General features: G+C 35.9%; 1 protein-coding gene across 1 annotated transcript in view; it reads right to left on the bottom strand.

Annotated features, from left to right (window-relative positions):
* The window catches only part of LOC129264896 (A disintegrin and metalloproteinase with thrombospondin motifs 16-like), a 40,186-nt gene extending 23,206 nt beyond the window's left edge, over window positions 1–16,980 (bottom strand). The window contains exons 1-4 of the mRNA XM_064103943.1: window positions 16,945–16,980; window positions 16,024–16,084; window positions 14,100–14,395; window positions 9,387–9,585 (exon numbers count right to left, since the gene is read on the bottom strand). Of these exons, the coding sequence (XP_063960013.1) occupies window positions 9,387–9,585; window positions 14,100–14,395; window positions 16,024–16,084; window positions 16,945–16,980 (592 nt within the window). The remainder of the gene's footprint in view (window positions 1–9,386; window positions 9,586–14,099; window positions 14,396–16,023; window positions 16,085–16,944) is intronic.
* Window positions 16,981–25,487: the final 8,507 nt, after the last annotated feature.

Raw genomic sequence — 25,487 nt, 5'->3', positions numbered from 1 at the left:
CAGTTATTATATATATTTGTTGGATTTTAGGGAAGTGTGATTTAATCAAAAAAATGTACGGTTCATGATCAAGTTTCTTTTTTTTCATCTCCTTTTTTAATAACATGCTATTGTTTCATATTGATCGCTGTAAGGAAACTGACCAGTCTTCTGCCCTCTCACGTTAAAGGGATGGTCCGGGCTGAAAATATTTATATCTTAATACATAGAGTAGAATTCACTGAGCAAAATACCGAAAATCTCATCAAAATCGGATAACAAATAATAAAGTTATTGAGGTTTAAAGTTTAGCAATATTTTGTGAAAACAGTCATCATGAATATTCATTGGGTGGGCTGATGATGTCACATCCCCACTTTCCGTTTTGTTTTGTTATTACATAAAATCGTAATGTTTTCATTATTTCATACTTGTGTGAATAATGTGTCTCCCTTATAATGAAATAAGTTGCAGCAATAAATATCTAATGCACTAAATCAGTTGTTAATCCAATTTTTCTAGTTCTTGGAGGAAAAAATTTGAATAAACCTAATTTCATATAATAAAATACAAAAGAACAAGTGGAGATGTGACATCATCAGCCCACCTAATGAATATTCATGACAACCGTTTTCACAAAATATTGCTAAACTTTAAGATTCAATAACTTTGTTATTTGTTATCCGATTTTGATGAAATTGTCGGCATTTTGCTCAGTGAATTGTACTATATCTATTAAGCTATAAAAACTTTCAGCCCGGACCATCCCTTTAACCTAAATAACACTAATGTTTAGACACACGATCAGTTTGGGATATTGACTGTTTAGAAATACTAATTTCGTGTCCATCATTAAAGCACTTAGGAGGAACATGTTTTGCTCAAACTACTTCATCATAAAAAAGGTGCTGAATTTATTCAAAATCATCCCAAATATAAATTTAGCTGCAATATGAACAGTCATTTAGGGTAAATTACACGGCCTTCCATTTGGATTATGTTACTATAAATCGGTTAACAATTGGCTTATCCTTGCAGCCGATGTAATCTCCACGTTAATCGACTTCCTGTTATCTGTTAAGAAGAGTTGTCAGTTTTCTCGATATGATGAGTATGACGTTCATGTCTTAACCATAATGAACGTCAAAACAGGTTTACTAAAAGAAGTAGATACAAATACACACTTCCTTGGTGATTTTACTTTGGGTCTTAAAATTGCTAAACATTTGTCGCCTTTCGCATTATAGTGTTCGAAAATTAAAGCTGTGGATCTGTCATTAGAAAATATGCATACTCTATCCCTAAAATTAGAAAGCATTTAGAGGGAATAATAATTGATAAAGGGAAGTTGAAACGAATATTTTCCAAGATTCGATATAAAACGACATATTTGTTATGAAAGTACAAATAATTTTATTTCAGTCGATTTTCTCTATTGCTCCAGTTCAAAACTTATTCTTAATGAATTAAATAAATTGACACCACCAGGAAGTCTGTTTGCTTACCAAACAATATCATATTTTACAATGTAAAACCAAAAAATGTGTTATCTACATTGAGATCATTAGCCTTGTATTTCGTTAAGAAGACAAAACACTTGAATCAAATCAAAGTAAAAAAATATATAATTCCTGCAGTTCGTCAAATTTCCTATTCAGAGGAGCTTTGCATGCATGTATTAACAGAGTCCTTTTGCGAGGTTAGTATATTTTCAGGATCATAAAATATAAAGTAGTCCTAAAAAGGAGTATTGTATTCTTTCATGGGTTATTGGGAGCTTTTAAAAACCTCTTTGTCACACTGATGACAACCAAACTGGTCAATCATGGATATAAAGGCTTGTTTGAATAGCCATCACTGATGTACAGATGGGGGGGGGGGGGGGGGCGAGGGTTGGCTCTTAAAGGTATTGTTTAACTTTGTGAGCAGCCGATTAAAAAAATTCTCAAACCAAGATGAGACATGTGTACAAGTGCATGTATTAGAACTAATAAACCCTGAAAACAACCATTATTGAGAATGAAAAGCTAAAACTACAAGGCAAACCCCGATTTTGTAAATAGGCGTCTTATAGACGCCTAAATAGTACACATAAGTGTATGGGATGAAATTAAGATTGTGTTTTCGGTCACTTTGTATTTCAATTTTTGAAGCACTAAATAATTATTTTCGAACGCAATTTTTTCTGGGCTTCACTTTTGTAACATATCACAGACACAGGTGACAAGTGTGACCTTCTAGTTCAGATTTTTTAAAAGTCAAACCAATGTTAACCAATCACTTTAACTGTTTCACGACCAACAAATAAAAGAAGAAGAAATAATAGGAGAGAGAAAGAGTGAGATAAATATTTTTCTGCGTATTATGTCAAAATCTTTAAAAAAAAAATTGGCATTAAAAAGGTCGAAATTTTTGCTCCATCGTTTCGTTCGCTCACATCTTTTTTTTTTATAGAAATGTTGCTCCATCCGCCATGTCTGGCCCCTCAAAATGTTTCACTCATTACGTCACTGACCTCCGTGGTATTTCATTGAATCGTATAGAATACAGCAGCTTCTCGAGGGTAGTCCCATCACCCCCAGGTCAATATTACCATGGTTACCGGTCAATGTCCGGCTAATGATGACGTGATTGGCATATTGACAGCAAACATTGATACCCTCGTTCATGAACTTGACAGAATGAGCATCCTTGACAGGATGTACCCAGCAACTGTAATCAGAACAATGCCAGAAGGAGATGACTAAAACGAAATATTATCCGATCGTAGTATTATTTACAGGACCGATGGACAATGGATCTCGAAGACAGTGATGAAGTATCGGTCGAGATCTCGAGTCTGGATGACACCAAAGACCCGATGACAACTGATGTGGTCATAGAACAAACATGAAGCCGGGCCTCCGAGTCAATCAATATACCCCGATTCTTCTCTCACATATTTAGGAAATAGTCTGCAAGTAAAGACTCATACAGTGGAGGCGGAGCGAAGTTGAAAGTGGGGGAGGGGGGCAAAGGAAAAAAGGACACTCTCTTATACATGGCCGTATACTTTTTCGCTGGGGGGGGGGCAGCACACGTTAGCTTTTTGGAAAAACTCGGAAGCGAGAGAGTGAAGCGACCGAGCTTATCACTGAGGCGCTTTTGCATTTTGTTAAGTGAAATTGATGGATTTTGTGCATACTTTTGGTGAATTTTGTGAAAATCTGCAGTACAATTAAGTGAGTTAAAAAAAAAAATTGGGGGGGGGGGGCACTGCCCCCGGTGTGTACGGCCATGATCTTAAAACAAAGAAAAAATTATTTATCAACCCCACTAACATGACTAACGAAAGGCACATAGGATTACTTTTACAAGTATTTTCATTCATTTTGTAATTGCAGAATGAAGCAGAACGGCGCTCCGTGCGCTCATTGGACACAAAAATTGATTTTTCAGGCACCTATGAAAAGGCAAATGGGCACTCGTCAACACATAACAGCTCCTTCTCAGGAGAAAAGGGCGCAGAAGAAGTTCGTGGTGGGCTTTTTTCTTATAGGTAAAAAGGGGCACGGATACGAGAAAGGGCACCTATAAGAAGGCAAAGGGGCACTTGCTAACGGCATAAAACGGATCCTTCTCAGGTGAAAGGGACAGGACATGTTCGCGAGGGGCACTGTTCTTGGGGAAAAGGGGGCACTGATTCGAGAAACGGCACTTACAAGAAGGCAAGGGAGCACTTACTCAGACATAAAACGGGTCCTTCTCATGTGAATGGGGCACAGAACACGTTCGTGAGAAGCATGTTTCTTGGGTAAAAGGGGGCACTGATACGAGAATGGCACCTATAAGATGGCAAAAGGGCACTTGCTAACGGCATAAAACTGGTCCTTTTCAGGTGAAGGGAGCACAGAACACGTTCGTGAGCACAGAACACGTTCGTGAGCATGGTGAGGGGGAAATTGTGGGTAAAATTTGTCACTGATACGAGATATGGCACTTACTTACACATAAACCGGGTACATCTTAGAAGGAAAATGGTACAGAACACGTCCGTTAGTGGGCATTTTTTTTTTTTTTGGGGGGGGTGGCACATATACGAGAAAGGGCACTTGGTAACACCTAAATAGGGTTCTCTTCCGATTAAAGGAGCACGGTACACGTTCGTGAGGGGGCATTTTTCTTGCGTAAAAATTGGGCACTTTTTCAGTGGATCAAAAAGTGGGGGGGGGGGGGGGGAGTGCACTGTGCCCCCGCCCCTCTCCCCAGGCTCGCCGCTCCTGGACTCATATTTGACACTTTAACCAATAACAGGTCTAGAGTAAAGACTAGACGCAAAGATTCTGTCTTTGTCAAATACGTAGAGCCAGCCACAGTACATAGTGAATCTAGTCTCACTGCTTCAGACCCTGCATTATTCACTATGCGAATGGCGAAAACCAAGGGTCTGTACCTGCAGACTATTTAGGAAGGGAGGTTTGAGATGTATCTGTCACCTGGGACGGGAGACACAAGGTAAGTTCGGAAATATTTAATTTAATTTCATTTATTTTCATTATTTCTCATTGACATTAGACATAAAAATAAAGCAGCAACAATAATACATAACTATTAAATTATAAACAACTGAGAAGTATACAATAACATAATATAAATACACGATCAGTCGAGTTATAAGGTAAAAGCTTAATTCAAGTCAAAGAAATATGATGGGACCTACATAAAAGCAAGCTTGTAAAACTGAAATATAGAAAAGGCAAATCAAATCAAACAATAAAAAACAAAGAAATAAGAAAAAATGCATTGAAATTAACAAACAAACACCAATGACGAAACGAAAAAAAAAACACATAAAAGATGTTTTTTGTCTAATTTGTATTCAAGTGGAAATTTATATTTAGAGGAGTTTAACTAAGGATTTATACTTTGACAGACTTGCAACAGAATTCGAAGGTCCTCGAGGATTAACTTACTTACTGAAACTGCTAAAGGGGGCCCCCTTCATGTGATTTGACTCTTAAATTATTTATTCTTTTAACTGAAAATACCCACTGAAATTGATCATCTTTATTCATTTTAAAACTTAAAAACTGAAAAATTTGATAATGCATATTTTGTAGATCCTGATACATATCATTGTTGTATTTAGTCATTGACTTAAGAGTCATATTGTGCCTTGAAATGTTTGAATAAATCTACCAGACAGGTAAAACATAAATAACGAAAACATACGACGACCACATAATGTCAAATCAAATTGGAGTCAAAACTTTCTTTTCTATTCTTTTTTTTTCACATCTCATAAAAAAACTTACGTTCTTGACATATCTGATAAATTTCGTAATGCCTGCTGAATGACATAAACTTCTGAATTGAATCAGTATGAAAAACTATTAAGGATACATAGTTTTAATATGGAAAGAACATCAGGTCAATACGTATTAGTGCATTGTACTACAAATAACAAGCCTTTCATGAATAAAAACCTATATTATTTGGTCCTGAGCAAGAGCTGTCATCGATATTTTGTCTACAATTTGATGCAGAACCAGTCAAAATGTTAGATTCTATATTCAGAAATGATCTAAAAATAGACGGGGTAGGAGGGAAGTATTTCGTCGGTAAATGAAATGAGGCTTTCCTTTAGCTGGTCAAAATGCACCCCTTTAGACTCTACTAAAATACAGAAGAGAATCACACATTGTCTAGAAGCATGATCACTTTGAATATACGCTTGTCATTCCGAAAGTTCATTATTCATAAGGTTCGTTATTCCGAAACACTCAAATTCTATATATCAAGACACGCGTTAGTCCAAGGGGGGGGGGGGGGGGTGTTAACCCTAAAAAGACTGGGCTATTTTGACGCCTATGCAGACGGAGGCTGATTCAGCCCCCCCCCCTTATGATCTCTGCCGTCGATCGTGCGATCGCAACGAAAATTGGCACGTGCGTAATCCATGGCATAAATTCTAAAAAAATGTAAGATGAAATTCTGTGAAAAATCTCATTGCTAATTAATTATGCTAATTTATGCGTAAACTCAAACGTTTACTCCAATTGAATAATGCCCCTTGAATGTTAATTTTGTATTCAAATACTCTTTATAGAATTCTTATCAAATTAACTTAAAAAATCAATATCATATTTTTGTTATTGTTTTCTAAATTTCTTATGTGTTTCTATGTTTTTGATATTTTTTTTCGATGAAATTTCTCGGAGCCTTATTCCGGCCATAAACAAGATGAAATTAATTTTAGTTTAATCAGTAGAAGGAGAAATAATGACATATTCTATGATTTTTTGCTAAATACACAATTTGCATTGGATTTGTACAAGAATTCACGTTTTTGAGCAATTTTGGGTCTGCATGCACTTACGAAATGTTACGTTACTTCGGAACCGCGTACCCGGGGCCCCAAATTTGATCTTAAAAGTTGGGCAAGACATGAAAGTAAAAAAGTCAGAGAGCGGAACGATGAAAAAAAATTCGCGCGGCCGATTTATCGCGAAAAATGTCGAGGGGGCGGGACAGAACCAGCTCCCCTCAAGTCTTAGGGTTAAAGCAAACATTTATGACATTAATCCGAGGGTTCCTTCATCAGAAAAAAAATCTTAAGGCTCAATAATCCAACTGTAAAAAAGTTTGTCAGTTCAGAAAAAAGAGCTGTCACCCAATTTGATGTCATTTGTCTCATTTCCGTGTATAGACATATTTCACGCACCGCCACGCAGAACGAATTTAAATGTATTGAAAATGTCTACAGAAAAGCAGTTCGTCCTAAGTTAAGGGGCTTTCACAATTGCTCGTACGATCATTTGGTCACAATATACGTTGCGCGGAATCGCAACGGTTGTAAGCGGTCGCAACCATGGGCGGAAATCCCAGGGAGGACAGGGGGACGTGTCCCCCCACTCAAAATAGTAGGGGGGACACAATATCAAATATCCCCCTACTATTTTTGTCTTTTATGATGGTAAGAAATACATTATTCTAAATCGAAATAAAACAAGTATTTTGGGACGAGTTGGGACGAGATGACCGTACTTTTGGGATGATAACCTTTTTTTTTTTGCTTGTCAAATTTTCCCGCCCCTTGTCCCCATAGGCGAATCCAGGGGGGCCGAGGCCCCCCCCCCCTATTGGCGGAGCAAAAAAAAAAAAGGAAAAAAGGGAAAGAAAGAAGGAAAAGGGAAAAAAGGAGGGAATAGAGAGGAGAAAAAGAAGAAAAGGACGACGAGTGCATAAAATAAGATGAGGGGAAGACTTGGAAAATAAAAAGAATCTTTCGTGCCACTATATAAAATTTTCGCTCGCGATTCGCGCTCGCATTGCCTGTTAGGAGATTTACATATCTTGTTCAATATGGAGCTCAAATATCAAGTTTGGAAGTCAATATACAAAACATATTTCACCTCAGAAATCGAACTTTCATTATTTTGTGTGATTTACAAATTGATTTTTAAACAGTGCTCTGTAAAAATGTCAGATTTATGGTCTGAATAATTTCATCAACATTTGCTGCTTGCGCTGCGTGCTCGCAAATTTTGATTTATCAGGTACCTATTATTTTCGTGTATTCCATAAAGTTTTCAAAATATCCCTTTTCAGGACTGATTGTCAAGACGTATCAGCTAGCGCTGCACGCTGGCATTTTGATTGGCGAGTTATGTATGTTTATACAACAAACTACTTAAAATCCCCTTTTCATGACTGTTTATCAAAAATTTTAGCTCGCGATTTGCGCTCGCATTAATGGTTAAAAATATATTAACTGATGCATCCTATTCATAATTACAAAAGTGAAATGTCCAGTTTTTATGCCATAATATCATCAGATTTCGCGCCCTCATTAGGCACGAATAAATATGATATTAATTTAATAATTAAATTTTCCCTTTTGTTTCATCTCGCGCTTAGCAAGAGGAATAGGAAGATAGTCATCATTTTCATGACATGTCGTAAGGATGTCCCGGTCCTATGTCAAAACTCAAAGTAATAATAATGAAAATTGTAGCTCTTTTTTTAAAGTGCGATCCATATCCACCTTATAATTTTCATACAAAGTGCTTGAAATATAAAGCTGTAATTGACTCTTTTTTCAGATCGGAATATCAAAGTTTCATGATTTTCATGATTAAAGATGTATTTAGAATGCCTAGATTCTAGGTCTAAATATGAAACACGCGCGCGCATGTTTATTCTAATACTCAACTTGTTCTCTATTTAAATCATTATCCAGTTTCAGATCACAATATCAAAATGTTTCTGCTCGCGCTTTGTGCTGCATTATTAATGTAGGAAGACCCCCTATTACTCATCCTTTTCATGATTTAAAAAACATTGATTTTGATTGATTTATTTTATTTAAACACGGTAAAAAGCCTTCGATCAGCCTATGGCTGTTTACAAAACATGAACAGAGTGGCCCATTTTTAGGTCTAAATCTCGATTTAGACCTAAAGGGGCTTTTCGGAGCTGACGAAAAATCGCAAACATGTCGTTTATCCATCCAGAGTCCAGGTCCAGGACGAAACTGCTCTTTGGATTCACAAATTTTCGACAAAGACTTCTTGGTTGCTCATTGTAATAAAGGGCTTTAATTTCTTGCACCGCAGTGCGAAAATTCTGCTATAGGACAGTCATAAACAATACCTTGAAAAAATTACGAAGATTAAAATATTATGAACCTGTTTATGGATATTTAGTGGCCTCAAGGGACTTTTCTGTTCATATTAGTGTCATATCTTTGAGGGACCTGGTAATGAGGATATATGCCTCACGGAAGGGCACCCATGCAAGTGGGAATCGAACCCGGGTCACCGGAATCCAAAACCCCCGCTCTAGTGACTGAGCTATCAGGATCACACCTCCTCTTTGCCCCTTTGCCCAGTGCCTGACAGCTCAGTCAGGTGCACCAAGAGTCAAATACATTTGTGTTACTGCAACAGTCATCTTTATCTATACAACTGAATTATTTTTTGAAACGATTTGATTTTATATCATACTTGCTAAATGTAACAGCATAATATAGCCCATAATCACACTCCTCTCGGAGTGATACTAGGAACCAATCCATTAAGAGTAAATTTAAATCCTTATAAAGTGCATTATGACTCCATCAGGAATGACCTGCGCATCCTTGTAAACATTGTCTCTCAAAAAAAGAGGTAAAACCAACTCTAAAAGATTCAAATCTCATACACTTCGATTGTAATTAGGGACCAGGGGCCCGTTTCATTAAACCCGTTATAATAACAAATTTGCAATTACAGTTACTGAAATCCTTTAATCTGATTGGCTGATAGTAAACTTGTCATAGAAATTGTCTATTTTTTATAATTGTCCAATTTATCTTTATAAAACGTGGCCCTGAATAGCTCTTTGTCATTAATATATTGATATAGAACATCATTTGTTTTACTTACGATCCTCCGATGCGCAAAATTGTTCAGACGGTTGTTCCTCTTCTCGTGGTGTTGTCTTTTGCAATCTTCTGAATCTTCGTCTGTAAATGATATGCGAACTGCCATGCCGGTTATCCGAGTCTCTTTTGATCCGGGTTGCATGGTGATCTTGAAGCGGTTTGATATAGAATTCTGAATTTCCGTGGCTTATAACACCCGTCTGATCAAATAAAAGATAGGATGGAAACGCATATATATTGTTTAGGATTCAATTTAAATCTTACCAAACTTCCGTGACCCTGATGTCACTTGACATGTACTTATTAGTTATGAATCTTAATTTTCAGTTTAATATATTTAGCGTCCACTTTCTGTAATGTATTTCTGAATTTTCTGATAATAGCCCTCCGATCAATCTTACAAATCAGTGATATGTTTATTCAGACCTTTATTATTGTTACTTTTGAAGATGAGGTGTTTTTTATACAATCACTCTCTATAAGCCCATATATTGTCAAAAATAATATAATGGTGTATCTTATATACTTCATGTTTAATATAAAGAATGATTTATCTTTTTATTTGTTGATTAAGCCTTGTGGAAGATATTGCGAATGCGAAGATATTTCATCAACCCCAGCATCATGCCCATTCCCACACAATACATATACACGAACAAACCATGGAGCTATAGCTCCATGAACAAACCAAACCAAACAATTATAATACATGAGAAATGGCGAACAATGTACTGGAGTGATGTATATTCGATATCAAAGACATATAAAACTATTTGTTTTAAATGAAGATTCGTTTTCTGCTGCTAAAACGGAATCGCTAACTGACCTCTGCCTAACCTCCTAACAGACCGCTTTAAAAGCACGGAAATTAAGACCTAATGAATCTTATCTTAAGAGGGAATTTCAAAGAACCTTTGGAGACAGCAATCTAATTATTTCCATCTGATCAGTGATAACAATTAAGATAAACAAGACATTTAATTAATGGAATTAAAGACAAATCATTAAAGGTAATATCAAAGGATATATACGCCTGTACAAGAGACAGCCTCTACCCCCATTTATTAACCTGCATCAATTATCACTAATTAATGACAAACCGATACAGTATCCGAGACACATCAATCTTTTCTCTCGATGAGGATATGATCAGGGAGGTAATATGGAACCGAACCTCATTGAAAGGATGCAATTTGAGGGTGAAGCTAAGTTTATATCTTCTCAATCTTGAAATGAGTTCAATCTCAGAATGCGCTGAATCCTTATTTAGTCGACTGGATTAAATCGACATCTATACTGGAAATACCCTCAGAGATGAAGACCATCAAACGTTGAAAAGATAAAATCAGAAATCATGGGAATAAAAATTCACAGATCTTATATATTTGCAATAATCTGTGGAGAAATATAAGCTATTAATTTATTTGGATATATATAGCGTATTTTTAATTAGAATATTATCGTGGCAACGCAATTAGCAACAAATGTTTACTTTTCACAGTAGTTCCATAAATTTTGATGCGAAATATCTTCTTTTCTAGATTTAATATGTTCTTATTCTATTTTTTATGATTGTCTCTATATTTAGATTTTCAAATGTTCTTACTAAAAAAAGAAAATAAAACGGAATAAACTGGCATGAATGGTTTTTAAAAGTCTGAAAAAAAAATCAGGGTGAGTGTTTTTGTTCAAAATCCTGTAAAATATTTATTTTGATAAAAAAACCCACGCATTCTTTTTAAAGCACATGTTGACACACATCCTCTTCAAATCGATGAATTTATTTCTGTAAAAATAGATTTAGCCTCTTCTAGAAGTCTTGAGGGCAAATTTATTTGTTTCTGACCTAGCCTCGGGTAAATTTGGCTGAAATTGAGTTCAAAGTCATATAACCAGTTCAATGCAAATGAACCGTGTTATTGAATCATCCGATTTGCAAGGGGCTGCCGGATAAACCTTATTCAAATTTTCATATATTCATCACATCACGGTATTTAGTGTATTCGACTCTGAAAGAGACTACAATATTTAAGAAAGATTCCAAAAATGTGGACAAAATTTATATTTTCGCTATTTAGAGAATCAATTATTATTTTAACTGATAATTTAGGGAGGTCTGAAGTTGAGAGGAAGAATGGTGATTCTCTATGGGTACTCAAATATGATTCACAAAGGTACAAATACTAGCAAGATAACGAAAACAAACTTTTGAAAGTGCTGCGTAATCTTATCATATTTTGCAGCAATTAGGTATTCAGATTTATACTTCACGTTGATGAAGGAAAGAAGGGGATGGAAGTTAGACTTTTCTTTTGTTAACTTACATCTATTATTATAAAAACGAATCCACAAGGAAATCGTTTATACAGGAATAAACGTCTTTGCTATATACATCCAAACATTCTTTGAAAAGTTGACAGGAATGATGAACTTGATATTCATATATGATTAAGTTTTGTTTCTGAAAAAAATAAAGAAACATTAAACTCATCTGTTTCTCTTCTTTCCATATCGCTCTCATAAAACGTGTCCCTTTTGGTACTTTTTGAGACTGGGTCATGAAGTAATTTATTTCGATGCTCATGAACTTTCGGACTTGAGAACATTACAATCTCAATTTCCGTATCTCTGTCGTTGAAGCATCTGAAAGTGGACCTAACGGCGGAAATTGTTGATCGCTTTCGACATTCTAGTTTCCATAAACCACATTTTATATTCCCCTCTGTACATGCGTTACTTCGAAGTAAGATGTTTGGTGGTAAAGGGGGTCTGATTTGATTTAATGTCCTGCAGAAGCCAAGGTTGACATTTCAGATAAAAATTGTCTTTCATAAAATGTCTTAAATGAGGAAATAAAAGTTTAAATGCATCATTTCTGGATTTCTTTTACAAACTTTAAAGGCAGGTCGACATGACATTCCTGCTGGAAAAAATACAGACTCTCACAGAGTGTGATGCACAGTGTGTTCAGTCACATAGTGGACTATGTGAAAATATTATTCACACACTGTTAGAATGCCAGAAAAATTAATAGTGTGATATCGTAACACTGTGGACACTTCGACAGTGTGACTGTTCTCAGCGTGTTCACAATCATGATCGACTATGTGAATATGTGATTAACACTGTTGAAATGCTCAAATTTAACAGAGTGAAGGTGATTTCACATAGTGTTCTACACTGTGAACACACTGTGGTACACTGCAATCTTTCATGTAAGGTACATTCATACGATGATATACATATATATGTAAGGTAAAGCAGGAGCTAAGCCTATATCAATATATAAAAAATGCAAACCTGCCATTTTGTAACACCAATGAAAAATACTTGGTTGCAATGTCATAGATCTGAAAAGCATGTTCACAATTACCTTATCATACGTTTTATAAAATGATAACGGAGAACATGGAAAACTGGGGACTTTATGTTTCATCACTTCCTTCATAAAAATGGAGCAGATGTTTCTTCTTTGTTTATCACTCTTGCTTTCGTTGCATCATTGTGATTTTAAAGGACTCACACTAGGATCAGAAATACAAATAAAATCATAACTTTATGGTGGGTCTCGCAAAATGTGATTTTCATTTTTATTTCAACATGATAGGTCTTTCATTGACATTATCATACAAATTCAGTTCTCCTTCCTCATTTTGATGTAAAAAGTTCACGCATATACGATCAAAAAGGGTTTAAAGTTTCACCTGCAATGGAATTATTGCTTGAATTGCCACGAATTTTCTTAATTAAAAATAAAAAGAAAACTTTCAAAAATAGACTGGGCAATACACTTTATCTATATACACTTTTCAAAAAAATTACAAACTAATCATAATAACTGGTTGGTATTTAAAAAAAGCTGCGTGTAACTGTTATTTTAACAGTGCCAACGAAATTACATCTCTGTATAGGATTTATGTGTAGTATGTCGTGCATGCGACTTTGGCATGTTAAGAGTTAAGTCACATTTCACTAGTTTAGAGTCATATTTGACTAGAATACATTCATTTCTGACTAGAATATATTAGAAAATATGACTAGGCAGATCAGTTTTACAACTAAAATAGTCATTTTAGTTCGCTTTAAGAGGATGAACTTAACTGTTAAAAAGAGGGCAGATCGAACGTCTCCAACGGACATCAATTTTGACAAAGTTAATTTCAAAAGGAATGATTAATTATATTTTGATGAAAGTAGGTTGACAGGGATATAGAGTATATAAAGAGGGAGTTCAGGATGTAATCTAGATGTTAAACGGAGCGGTATTTAAACAAAACCAGATGTCCAAACCACATCTGATTTGAAATCGTTAAAAATCTGGGTTTGGGAGTGGTTTTCTAACAAAGTTGAAATTAATTACATGATTCTAAGAGAAAATATCGCGCATTTTCTTGAAGATGTATAATAATCATAATAATAATGGCAATGTTATTTTTTCTATATAGCCGCATAATGTGCCCTTTAATATCTCGAGGTACTTCCAGAGGACTTGGATATGCACGGCAGCTTGTGCGGTGTATAGATATATTAATCCAACCAGTTTCTACTTTGATAGCTTGATAGTGAAAGCTGCAAATAAGTACGTCAGTATTACTGATATTTAGAAATAAAAACAAACAAAAATGTTCTATCTCGTATTGACACAATCTCCCTAAGTTTACATTTTGTATTGAATTAAAATCTATATCTACAAAGAAAAAAAAGTTGTTCTTACCAAGCCCTTGCAAGTACTGATTGATGCCGACGATTCTGCGCTGTGAGATAGTAATTTTCCATAATAATGACAGTCTCCATTTACTAATCTTTCTCTTTCTATCACACCATCCTCTCCCATCCTATCCACGGTCAATCCTCGACGTTGAAGCCAGACGTTTTTCTCAAGCTTTAAATGAAACGCATCGCCAAATGCGTTGAATTTTACCTCGTGGATTTTGGGATGGGCTGGTGACCAGTCTAAACTTCTCTTGTGTATTGCAGCATTATGGAATGTTGGCGAAATGAAATCATAATCTGTAAGAAAAATAATCGTATGAAATAATTATTTTTTAATGCCATACAGTGCTAAGAAGTATATTGGTAATGCTGTGAAAATGTGTCCCGAGCAGGGGCACAGGTCGCATGGAAAGAGGGGGTAGGGGCGGAACAATACATTGAGCTAAAATGTCCACATTCTGGGGTATGCCCAAATTAACGGCGGGGGGGGGGGGGTAAACAGCTTCCTTATTTAAAAAAAAACACAATTTTCCACTTGTTGATAAACTGTAACAATATTTGATAATAGATGGAACAAGGGTTGCTTTGTTGTATAATAAAACACAATAGTGTATATACACATTAAAAAAGCTGTTTTAAACATGCTAAATGGAATACAAGATTGTTGACCATAGGGAACCTTACAGTATTTGTTTAACAATATAAATAATCATGCTTGATTTAATGAGAATTAAATACTGAAAATTAAACCTTGTTTAAGACTTTAAACAAGCATTGTAAGTTTCATATAGTAAGCAGCGTTGTGTAAAAGGTTAAACAGTGCTTTTCCTGTGTACACGCATTGTACATGTCAACCTTTAATTATTTAACAGAAATGATTTTTAGCTTAATTCGTCGAATACTTGACATGACTGCCAAGTCTGTCTGACTAGAATGAAAGCAATATAATAATGACCATAACCTAATTTGGGTTTATACGGGAGCTAGTCATACAAACATTTTTAGAACAGTGGGACTCTCCAAAGCCACAGGTAATGACATATGAGGATATTGAAGAAATAGATTATATCCTCATTTTAATAATACTTGGCTCAAACGTGTCAGATTCTAGCAGGATGAAAGGAAAGTGAGCGTAAAACGACGGTTGCTTGCCAATGGTCACTACCCATCGCACGATCTGTCATCAACCTCAAACACAAACATTTCAAAGGTAAATTCATTAATAGATATTTCAACACTATTTCCTTTAAACCAATTTACCATTCAGCATTTAGTGTTTTTGTCGACCAAAAGAAAATATGAAAAGCGAATGAGGTTGTATACAAAAAGACTTCGGATATAAAAAAAAAAAAGAGACGAGCAAGAGAAAGCACTAATTTCAAAGAAAATATACACTGCAAAAATTCCGGTGTTGATTTAACACCAGCCGGGAATCTATATATGTCCTCACCAGAGAACTATTGAAATAACGCCAGTTTGGAATCAAACCGATGCTGTTTTAATACTAATTGGTGTTGTATAAATACATATCTGGTGTTAGACCAAAACCAAACTGGTGTTCTTTAACACTTCTCTGGTGTGGACAAATATAGATTCCCGGCTGGTGTTAAATCAACACCGGAGTTTTTCAATGTAATTGTCACTTTATTGACATGTATTCAAATTAAGAGAGATTTTGATTGGTCGGAACGATGATAGAGTTGAAATTATATTAGCACATCATGGCATCGGAGATTTATTGCCCCATTTTTTTCTCATTGTACTATGTTACAAAAATAATATGCGCTCTTTTGAAATGTGGACTTGTCCTAGAAATATAAAAATTCAAGATCTGCTCGTAGATCAAGTATGATGAAGGTCGAGATTGGCATACAGAAAATGACACATCTGTATAAATGATATACTTATATCAAGAATAAACGTACCTTCTATATGTTGATGGTTAGTATATACATTTATCTCCTCCTCTGACAAGTCAATCTGCCTCTGAAAAGATTACAATAAAGATAAAATTTGGTATATATGAAGCGAAATTACCGACTACGTTAAGGCGCTTCACGAAAGAAATAGCATTCTTTTAAATTTCTATTGAAAATAAGTTCAGGTATTAGATACTTAAGATTAAATAATGAAAGTAATCATTATGTATTCGTTTCGGGACTTGCGTGATTTTGGTATTGGTATACTTATTTTCCATATCACAATTATATCAAAGGCAATATACAACGAAAATGTATGTACCTAATAAAATCAAAAGTATAGTGAAATGGCTGGGTAAAGCCACTCAGCTTTGTTAATATAATAACACCGTTCTTCCATGGGGTCAAGAACAAATAAATGACAAAAGTTACTGTACATGACAAAAAAATAGAGAATTACAAATCCAAGTAGATACTTGACATAAACAGTAATAACAGCAACAACAATGCAAAATAATACTTCGTAAGACACCCTCACCCGCCCCGAAACCTGCCCCCCCCCACCAATCCCTGCAATGAAAACGTCACAACAAACATAATACATGAAATATATATATCTTACCAGATTTATAGATGACGCATAAAGAAAACTGGAACAGGAATTTAAAATAAGGCCTTAGATATTAGGCTGAAGTAGATTGGAAAGGTATGAAACTGATTTCTCATTTCATTAAGCGTGAGCACAAATGGTAATCCAACTATGATATTTTTTTACAAAAGGGAAATTGTAAACCGTCGGAAATTTACTATATATGTAGTTATATAATTACGTAGGAATTTGATCAGGTTTATGGAATTCAAATTGATAATAATTCATTAAATTACTTCCTTTGTGAAGCGTGTTGAGATCATTAGTATGATAATTACATAAATATCTGACCCCATATGATCTAATCCAGCCATGGCTCATTATAGGTTCGTGGATCCAGTGGGGATCTATTTTGTATGATCTGAAATCAGTCACTCGTGAATAATCCACAATCCTTTAATCTGCTAAATATTCGATTGATGAACTCAGTGGCTCATATCCCGAACTCCAGATTATCTTAAATCATGTTCTAAGTATGGGCCAATGTTATGAAACATTTCAGTGTCAACAAATATAACCCTGCGTGCTTCGTGTGAGTTTATATTTTCTTTAATAGTGAAGAAGAATATTATGATTTTAAGGTGTTTATTTTTAATTTTACAGGAAGAAAATAAAAGGCCTTTATAATAAATATAATAAATTGATTATATAGTTATATAAATTTACGTCAAATTTCATATCTAAACCAGAACTAAAATTAACTTTCATTTATATAGGAGTTAAGAATATGATAGAACTACCGATTTTTACTTCAATTCCGATAATTCAAATTACTAATTTTTCCTCATGTTTTTCCCCCAGGACAGGGACTATGACATTGATCACTAAATCGATATTTCCATCAGAGTTATATAATTTCAGTGATTTTGAGTTATGCATCATTTAAAAGTGAGTACATAGTATACATGAAATGGAACTCAACCTTGAAACAAAAGACGCTTGCACATGGTCAAATAAACTTACTTGAGGAAACGAGAAAAAATACACGTATAAAAGCGGAGAAAGTCTGAAGGAAAATATATTTTAGTGGGGGGGGGGGTGGCAGTGACAATTCAGTATTTTTGTCATGTGACCTTGGCCAAAAACACTCTGTCTTCGACGAGCCATGAATGATGCAATATCTACGATTCTCGGGTGACAATATTTGATTTGTAAAATCACATTTCACGTCTCCTGGGGACCACATTATATTTTTCTTCCAGTCTGGTGGAAACTTTCAATCTCCTTTGAAGTTTTGTCTTTTCCTACCTCTATCGCTCTCCTCTGATCTTTGTCATGTTACAGTCATACCAACAAAACCGACTCCAGACCGATCAAATCTAATACGTTAAATCCAATGACATACAATCGATCGGTTTGGAGTCGGTTTCGTGGACGTAACTGTACCACTAGAGAGTTACCTTGCCTCACTTAACGCCCTGTCAACGGTACTTAGTTCTGGCAGACACGTTCTCAAACACATCTGTTTTCTGTTTTTTCTTGATTCGATCTCCAAACCTTTTGTGAGAATTTCAATAAGTGACGGGTGAGTATCCTCAGATTATATTGGTTTTGTCATTAAATCATCCGCCAAACTTCCTGCAACTGACCAGGGAGTGTCTTCTATTTTCCCTCGTCTGCTCTCGTAGACCTTAGTGCGATGGCTAAACCCCCTTTGTCTTTAAACATGATTTTTATATTTTCCTTTTTTGACAATTACCTGGGAATCTTTACTTACAATTTTTAATCATAATGTGTTAAAATCATCACAGACAGAATAATAATAGATACATTTCTAATGCGCAAAACATATCCATATAGAATTGGTATCCCCATTTGTTCTTGAAACATCACAAGAAATACAGTACTCAAATATAATTTTGAAAACTAACCATCCCACAAAACCCTAGACACCCATAGAATCAGATAACACTGGGTAAGTCACAAACAAGACATTCAGACAAAAATGAATGTTAAGACGGTGCTTGAAATGAACCATTTTGTTTATGAAATTGAATTCAAGACAATGTCGTCCCCTCTGTACGTATCATCTCTCAGACGAGACAGTCTTCAGGAAAACATGAAAGTACATTCTATCCACTCACCTAGTGCAAAGACGGGCGAAGTAAGCAGCAGCTGGTTCACAAATCCCATAGATTACTTTTGAGCTCTTTTAAGTTTTAATAGTTCCGACCTCTTTATGGGATGACCCCCAAGCCCCCCCCCTCCCCCCATTGCACCAGTGAGGAGGACTGATACACAAGTGAACACATACACCCACTTGCGTCGATCTCCAAACATAATTTTCTGATTTTGAGAGCGAGTGAAATGAGCAAGCTTAAAAAGGATGTACAAAGTAGGCGAGCGCGAAGCGCGATGTGATTTTTTTAAATATTGACCGGCGTGTTGGCTCAGTTGGTAGAGCGGCCGTCTCACTACCGGGAGGTCGGGAGTTCAAACCCCGTTCGCGTCAGACCAAAAGACGTGAAAAGATAGCAGTTGCTGCTACCCTGTTTGGCGTTCAACAATTAAAGGGATTTAGAGCCTCGTCGATCTGGCGTTGCACAGCGGCTGCCGGGTCCACGATCAAATGGGCAAAACAAATCTTCGGAGTATAACGAACAGTAAAATATGGATTTTCATTTTTTTCCATTTTTCGTTAAAGGGCATTTCAAGTACCGTTTTGATTCATAAACACGAGTATATCACTGATGAAATAAAATGAGCGTGAAGCTCGCATTTGTCTACTGGCCTAAAAAAAAAATAAGGACCGGATCTAAAGAGGGATATTTAAACAACGTATGAATTGTTGAATAGGACTATAGTTAATTAACAAATAGTTAGGGAGCGAAGCACAAGCTATTTCTTTTAAATCTTCTGACGTGAAAAGGGACATTATACACTGTAAAAACGCTGTTTAAAATTTTAAGCACGTTGTTTAAGCCTGTCACTCTAACAACAACTGTTTAAACTTTTTAAACAAGTTGTTTAAAAAATTTAAACAATTACAAAAAAATTTAAACAACCTGTTGTTAGAGTGACAGGCTTAAACAACGTGCTATTTTTTTTACTGTGTAAGCAGCGTTTGAATTCATGAACAGGATAAGTATATCACTTAAAAAAACACATCTGTAGAATTATTGATCACCTTGGAAAACTGGCCATGAATTTTACCCAAACAATATTATATACTCGCTATTCACGACCGACACATTTTCATCTCTTCACTTAAATTCACTACGGACTACTTTCAGAGTGGTTCATTCCACTGTACATGCTGTAAGATCTTAAGAGCGATTCGTAAAATATCCATCAATCTCGTCGCCTCATAGAATTGAATATCGTTCATTTACACAGCTTTATTTTCTTTTATGATAAAATGACAATCACCACACTTCCATCTCGCCGGAGAAAGTGAAAAGACAAAATTGCCATGGTAATAAACTTAGTATTTCAATCTCTGAAACGGAGCAGAAATTAATATCGACGGCCAACATTTTATTTCCTCTGATTTAACTGACCTAGATTTAATATTGATATATGAAGTAAGCTAGTCTTGTATGGTGAAGGTTAAGTAAAAGTTAAAATGTTCTATAACTTTATCAAGAAATGATAAAATTCAATGGTACGGAAATAATCTGTGTGAAAGCAATATTTTTTTAAAGGGCACTGCTACCTTGGAATAATTCGCCTTCACGCGCATGCGCATAAGTTCACAAATATGGAAGAATCGGTGAGAAGATTGATTCGAAACTGTCACGTATGTTTTGTTTAGAGACTCCATTTTAAAATGAAACCAAAATACAATTTATTTTCCATTTATCCCGATTCGTGTTATCTATCGCATGATAATGTCATCCAATCCAAGCAAATGGAACTAAAACTTAAGTCCAAATCATCTCCTTATATCCGCCAAATATGTGACTATTCCATCCTTAATTCCACATCAGCATGAATTTCCGCTCAGATCAAACCTATTTCTTGTGTTTCATTTTGAATCTCGATACTATCTCATGGTTCCTTTCCGAGCTGTCGTGACAGCCAATGTGACCTTCTTATAACCATATCTACATTTCATACCTTATTATCAACTGAATCAAGTCTTCCAAATACGAAAGAGATGTGAAGTTCGAAATTCCCTTTTTTTCAGACAGGAGCATTGAGTTATCTTATACATGTTATATTCATTTTAATGGCTTGCACGTATTATGGTTCTCACCCGTGTTCATAATATTTTTCCCATTTCAAAGGATGAATAAAACATGCTAGTAAATGAGTTGATTCGCATGCAAAGTGACCCGTTAAAGTGATACTCAAGGCTGAAAAGAACATTTTAATCAGATTAGGCGGATAAAATGAGAAAATATGGGTGTGACATCATCGTCACACTCTTTGCATATTAATTACATGCATTACAACCGTTACAAATAAATAAATGAATTACTATAGGATTTGTATAGCGCACGCATCCCCCTTGCTATGTGCTCCAGGCGCTTATATATTACCCCGGCTAAGGTAGTATACCGATTCCGGTGCCCCAGTTTTTTGTGAGGAATTACTTCCTGCCGGTACCCATTTACCTCACCTGGGTTGAGTGCAGCACAATGTGGGTAAATTTCTTGCTGAAGGAAAACACGCCATGCCTTGGAATCGAATCCACGTCCTTGAGATTGAAAGACAGGAGTCCACTAGACCACGACGCCCCCACACAACCATGGAAAACACTAAGTTTCAACCTGCTCTATGACTATTATTTTATTGGATACTGATGAAATTTGTAATTTTCAGTCTGAGTAGACCTTTGCACGCAGGATAGCAGACTAACGTGTCATTTCATAATATGTAACGTATCAAGTTTGAACGTGATGTTGAATGGGAGAATATAAGTCAATAAATAAATAGTATCAAAGACAATAAACATGATTTTCATGAAGCTTAGATAAAAAAATAATGATATTATAAAGGTCGTGATGATTTATAACATTATTTTTGTCAGATTGGTTGTCTACAATAATGTGTATGTAGAGGAATAAACCTTTTTTGTATGATTATCTTGGTATTTCTTTCAAAATAAAGAACCGTGAGCAAGGGGAGAAAATTATATTTGATTCTTAAAAAGCCAAATTTTTCGCTCACTCGCGACTTTTTCAATTTTACCACATATGCCACGTTGAGCCCCCCCCCCCCCCTCTCAAAATCGTTTGCTCATTTCGCCACTGTCGACTATTCCTTCAAGTGGAACAGTTTATATAAACCATATAATAATGGTTAAGTAGCAGTAACGCCTGGCATGGACAGGTAATTTACTTTCCATTTGGTACATACACAAGGTCAAGTGTCAAGTTTAAGCGTTCATAACGATAATTGATTAAGGTCAAGCGAGGAACAGGTGTTTAAGGTAGCAATGGTAATGAGACCTTGCATTCCGAACAAGCCTATGTCGTTTCCTCAGTCAGTTATTTTTCCATGACCCCCCTTTGCCCTCTCGATCTATTCCCCTTATTGCCCCCTTATTAAAATAAGGGATGTGGGTCAGTGACGTAATGAGTCAAACATTTTGAGGGGGGCCAGATACGGCGTATCTTGAAAAATCATACGGGTACCTACCCTCTCTGAAGTAATTTCACTAAAATATACAAACGTAACCAAAAACTCGTTGCTAAAACCTATACAGCACACATTTTTCGGAAAATCGTTCATTTATCGCGATTTTGCGAAATTGCAAAATCTTCTAGCTATCAGGGGGCGGGGTTTCAAAGAAAAATTTCTCTTTTCGGTCACAAACTGTAACATCAAGATTTTCCATCAATAAGAACTCGTGGTTTTAGTAGAACGATTTCATTTTACTTTGAAGACGTTTGCAGAACTCAAATTGCAGGTATAGTGACAATGTATTACCATGATTATCAATGGGGGGGGGGGGTGGTGACATATACAGAGATGCATTTCCAAATGTTATTACTACACAGCATTATAGGCCTTTACATTTTAAGTTGGAGTCGAGAATAAAAAACAAAGTAGGCCTATAACCAAAATAACTTGGCATCTCTTCTTCGCCACTGCTGGCTGGCTTCTGATGCAATTCTGTCAACCTCCTGCTGTTAAGGTATCTCCAGAAAAATTACACTAAACTTTACCATGGTAACATGAAATAACGCTCAATTTTCTTTAATTTAGTGATTTGAAATGTCATAGCCGTTCATATCAATGCGTATTTCATTTAAACCGTCCATTCACCATGTAGGCCTAATGTATAGATAAATTAAATTAAGATACATAAACTCCATCTAATGATTAGGTTATCCGGTGATGATGAGGGTTTGGATGACGCTTAAATTGTCGTCTAGAAAGCAAGGGAGAAGAGAATCATTTTTCCTGATAATCTCATCCTATCCAGTGTTGATTCTCAACTCATGTTGATCTTGATAGCAAATTACAAAATATCTCAAATTAATTGTTAAAAATCGGAAAACCTGGAACCCGTTGCATATAAGTTACTATAGAGTACCGAAGTGATGACAAAAAACTTTTTATTTGCATTCCAGCGTTTTTGATACCATATTTTGGTAAAGCAGGATGACCCCCAACCAAAATTTTAATGGGTATCGGTCCATGGGGGCCTAGATATGACCTCATGAATACTTGATTAGCCCCATTGAAATGTTATTGGACTGGTTCTAAATGTTAGGAACCAGGCCAATAATACATAGACTTCGATGGGGTTAATTAAGTATTCATGAGGTCATATCTTGGGGCCTCATGAGCCGATTCCCACCAAATTTAGGTTATGGGTGGGGGAGGGGTCATCATGCTCTAGTGCTCTAGCAAAATATGGTATAAAAACGCTGACATGCAAAAAGGGGAAATTGATGACGTCACACTTCGGTACTCTATTACGGTAACTTTGCTATCCAATGGTAGCTACCGTGGTAAAAAAACAACTAAAAAGCCAACCAACTTCAAGGATGCAACTTACCATTGGATGGTAAAGTTTACCATTAAAGGACATTTTTTATGAAACACGACCACGTTTTGACAAATTTTGTTGGTCAACAGTCCAACGCCTGTCAAAAAAAGTTAACAATTGACATTCGCGTGCATCCGTCAAGTAATATTTCTGATTTTACAATCCTCTGGAGATTTTGTTGAACTTGACAGTCAACTGACAGTATGTGGAAGACCTTGCTCCTTCGTTAAACCTCTCAGCATGTTCTTCCACCCTGTATTCTCTCTCCCCATACAAGATGGAATTATTGTTGCATTATTGTGGCAATTTGTACGTGTTTGTTATGATGGCATCTGAGTAAAGCCCGGATTCACAGGGGGTTCGCTGACTATGTTGGAAATCCTATATTAAGTTAGCAGTGCGATATTTCGATTGCAATCGTGAAAGATTCGAATTTACAAATTCCTTTCCCTTCAATTTTTTTTCAAGGTCATTCTCATTATTTGTGTAATGATTGACGATTCCATCTTTCAAAATAAGGCAAGCTGACAGTAATAAACTCATAAACCAACACATTTCATATCAAGTCCCCTTTCAAGAGTGTGGGGGGTGTGGGTGTGGGGGGGGGGGTTGTGATAGTACTTCATCACCAGCATCAATCTGGCAGATCAGAGCACACTCAGTGTCCCTGCGTGGCAAGGAAAATAATTACCGAAATCATAAGGCCTAGTAAAAAAGTTTATTATTCGGGAAATGAAGCAGGTAATAATAATAACAACAACAACAACAATAATAATAATAGTAATAATTATAATAATGATAATAATACTACTACTACTACTAATAATGATAATGATAATAATAATGATATAGAAAAGAAAGGGGAAGAAAATCGAAGGGAGAAAATCCGAAAAGAATGCTTTGTTAGTTTTTATCTTCAAACGATTAAAAATTTAATCGAGGTTCCGCTATCGTCTGCAGTAAGGTATTCTTCCTTTCGAAACCAACTCCATCATGGCACCTGGCTCGCCAGAGTTGGTCCCCGTCATCGGGGGCAGTCGTGATTCCAGAAGGATTGGTTTATCCACTTCTAATCAGTTCATCAAATGTGGAGATGATTTTTTTTTTTTTGACATCTCTGATGTCAGTGGCACTTTCTCCGCCGGGTTTCTGCGGGGGGGGGGGGGGGAGGGTCACTTAAGTTTATCATTGTTTTACACCCGAGCGACAGAAGAAGACGAAATAGACAGGCCAATACAGGGCACTGATTGGCCATTTACTATTAACCAATCATAAATCTATCTACGACAAACTACCCGACAAGCGATTCTGAAAACGGGAATGATGTAAAAATTTGCGCGCTAGTTAAAAACGAAACTAATGTAATATTATAGAATAAAAGGAGAAAAGAGAGGAAATTATAAAGAAAACCAACTGCGTTTCATGCATTGCTTATGATAGGGCAATATAAACCAGTATGGCATGAAGTGTTTCCTATAAAACTTCCTGATATCTATTTAGGTCATGTCATATCGATTGAGGTTTGGGAGGATGGGTGTGGTACCGGTACTGAAAAGCAGTAACGAGTTGAATGGGGGAAGTAGATTGAAATGGTGAGAAAAAAAGATGAAGGGTGAATAGAGGGAAAGAGTTGATAAAGGGGGGGGGGGGGTATGGAGAAGGATAGGGTGTCTCTGTGGGTGTATATGTGTGAGTAAGAGAGAGAGAGAGAGAGAGAGGGGGGGGGGTCTGTTCATTTGGTCAATTTGAGTTCTCGATCATTATTCAAGGATTTTCTAAAAAAAATCATACGCCTCATTTCAAAGACCTGAATTCTCTAATCAATTTACTCGTATTTTCTTTGCTTCAATTTAGTGAAATTCACAATTAGATTTT

Source organism: Lytechinus pictus, chromosome 1 (genome assembly GCF_037042905.1).
Source record: "Lytechinus pictus isolate F3 Inbred chromosome 1, Lp3.0, whole genome shotgun sequence".
Taxonomy (NCBI): Eukaryota; Metazoa; Echinodermata; class Echinoidea; order Temnopleuroida; family Toxopneustidae; genus Lytechinus; species Lytechinus pictus.
Note: the sequence above shows the minus strand (reverse complement) of the source record. Positions and strands in the feature narration are given on the sequence as shown.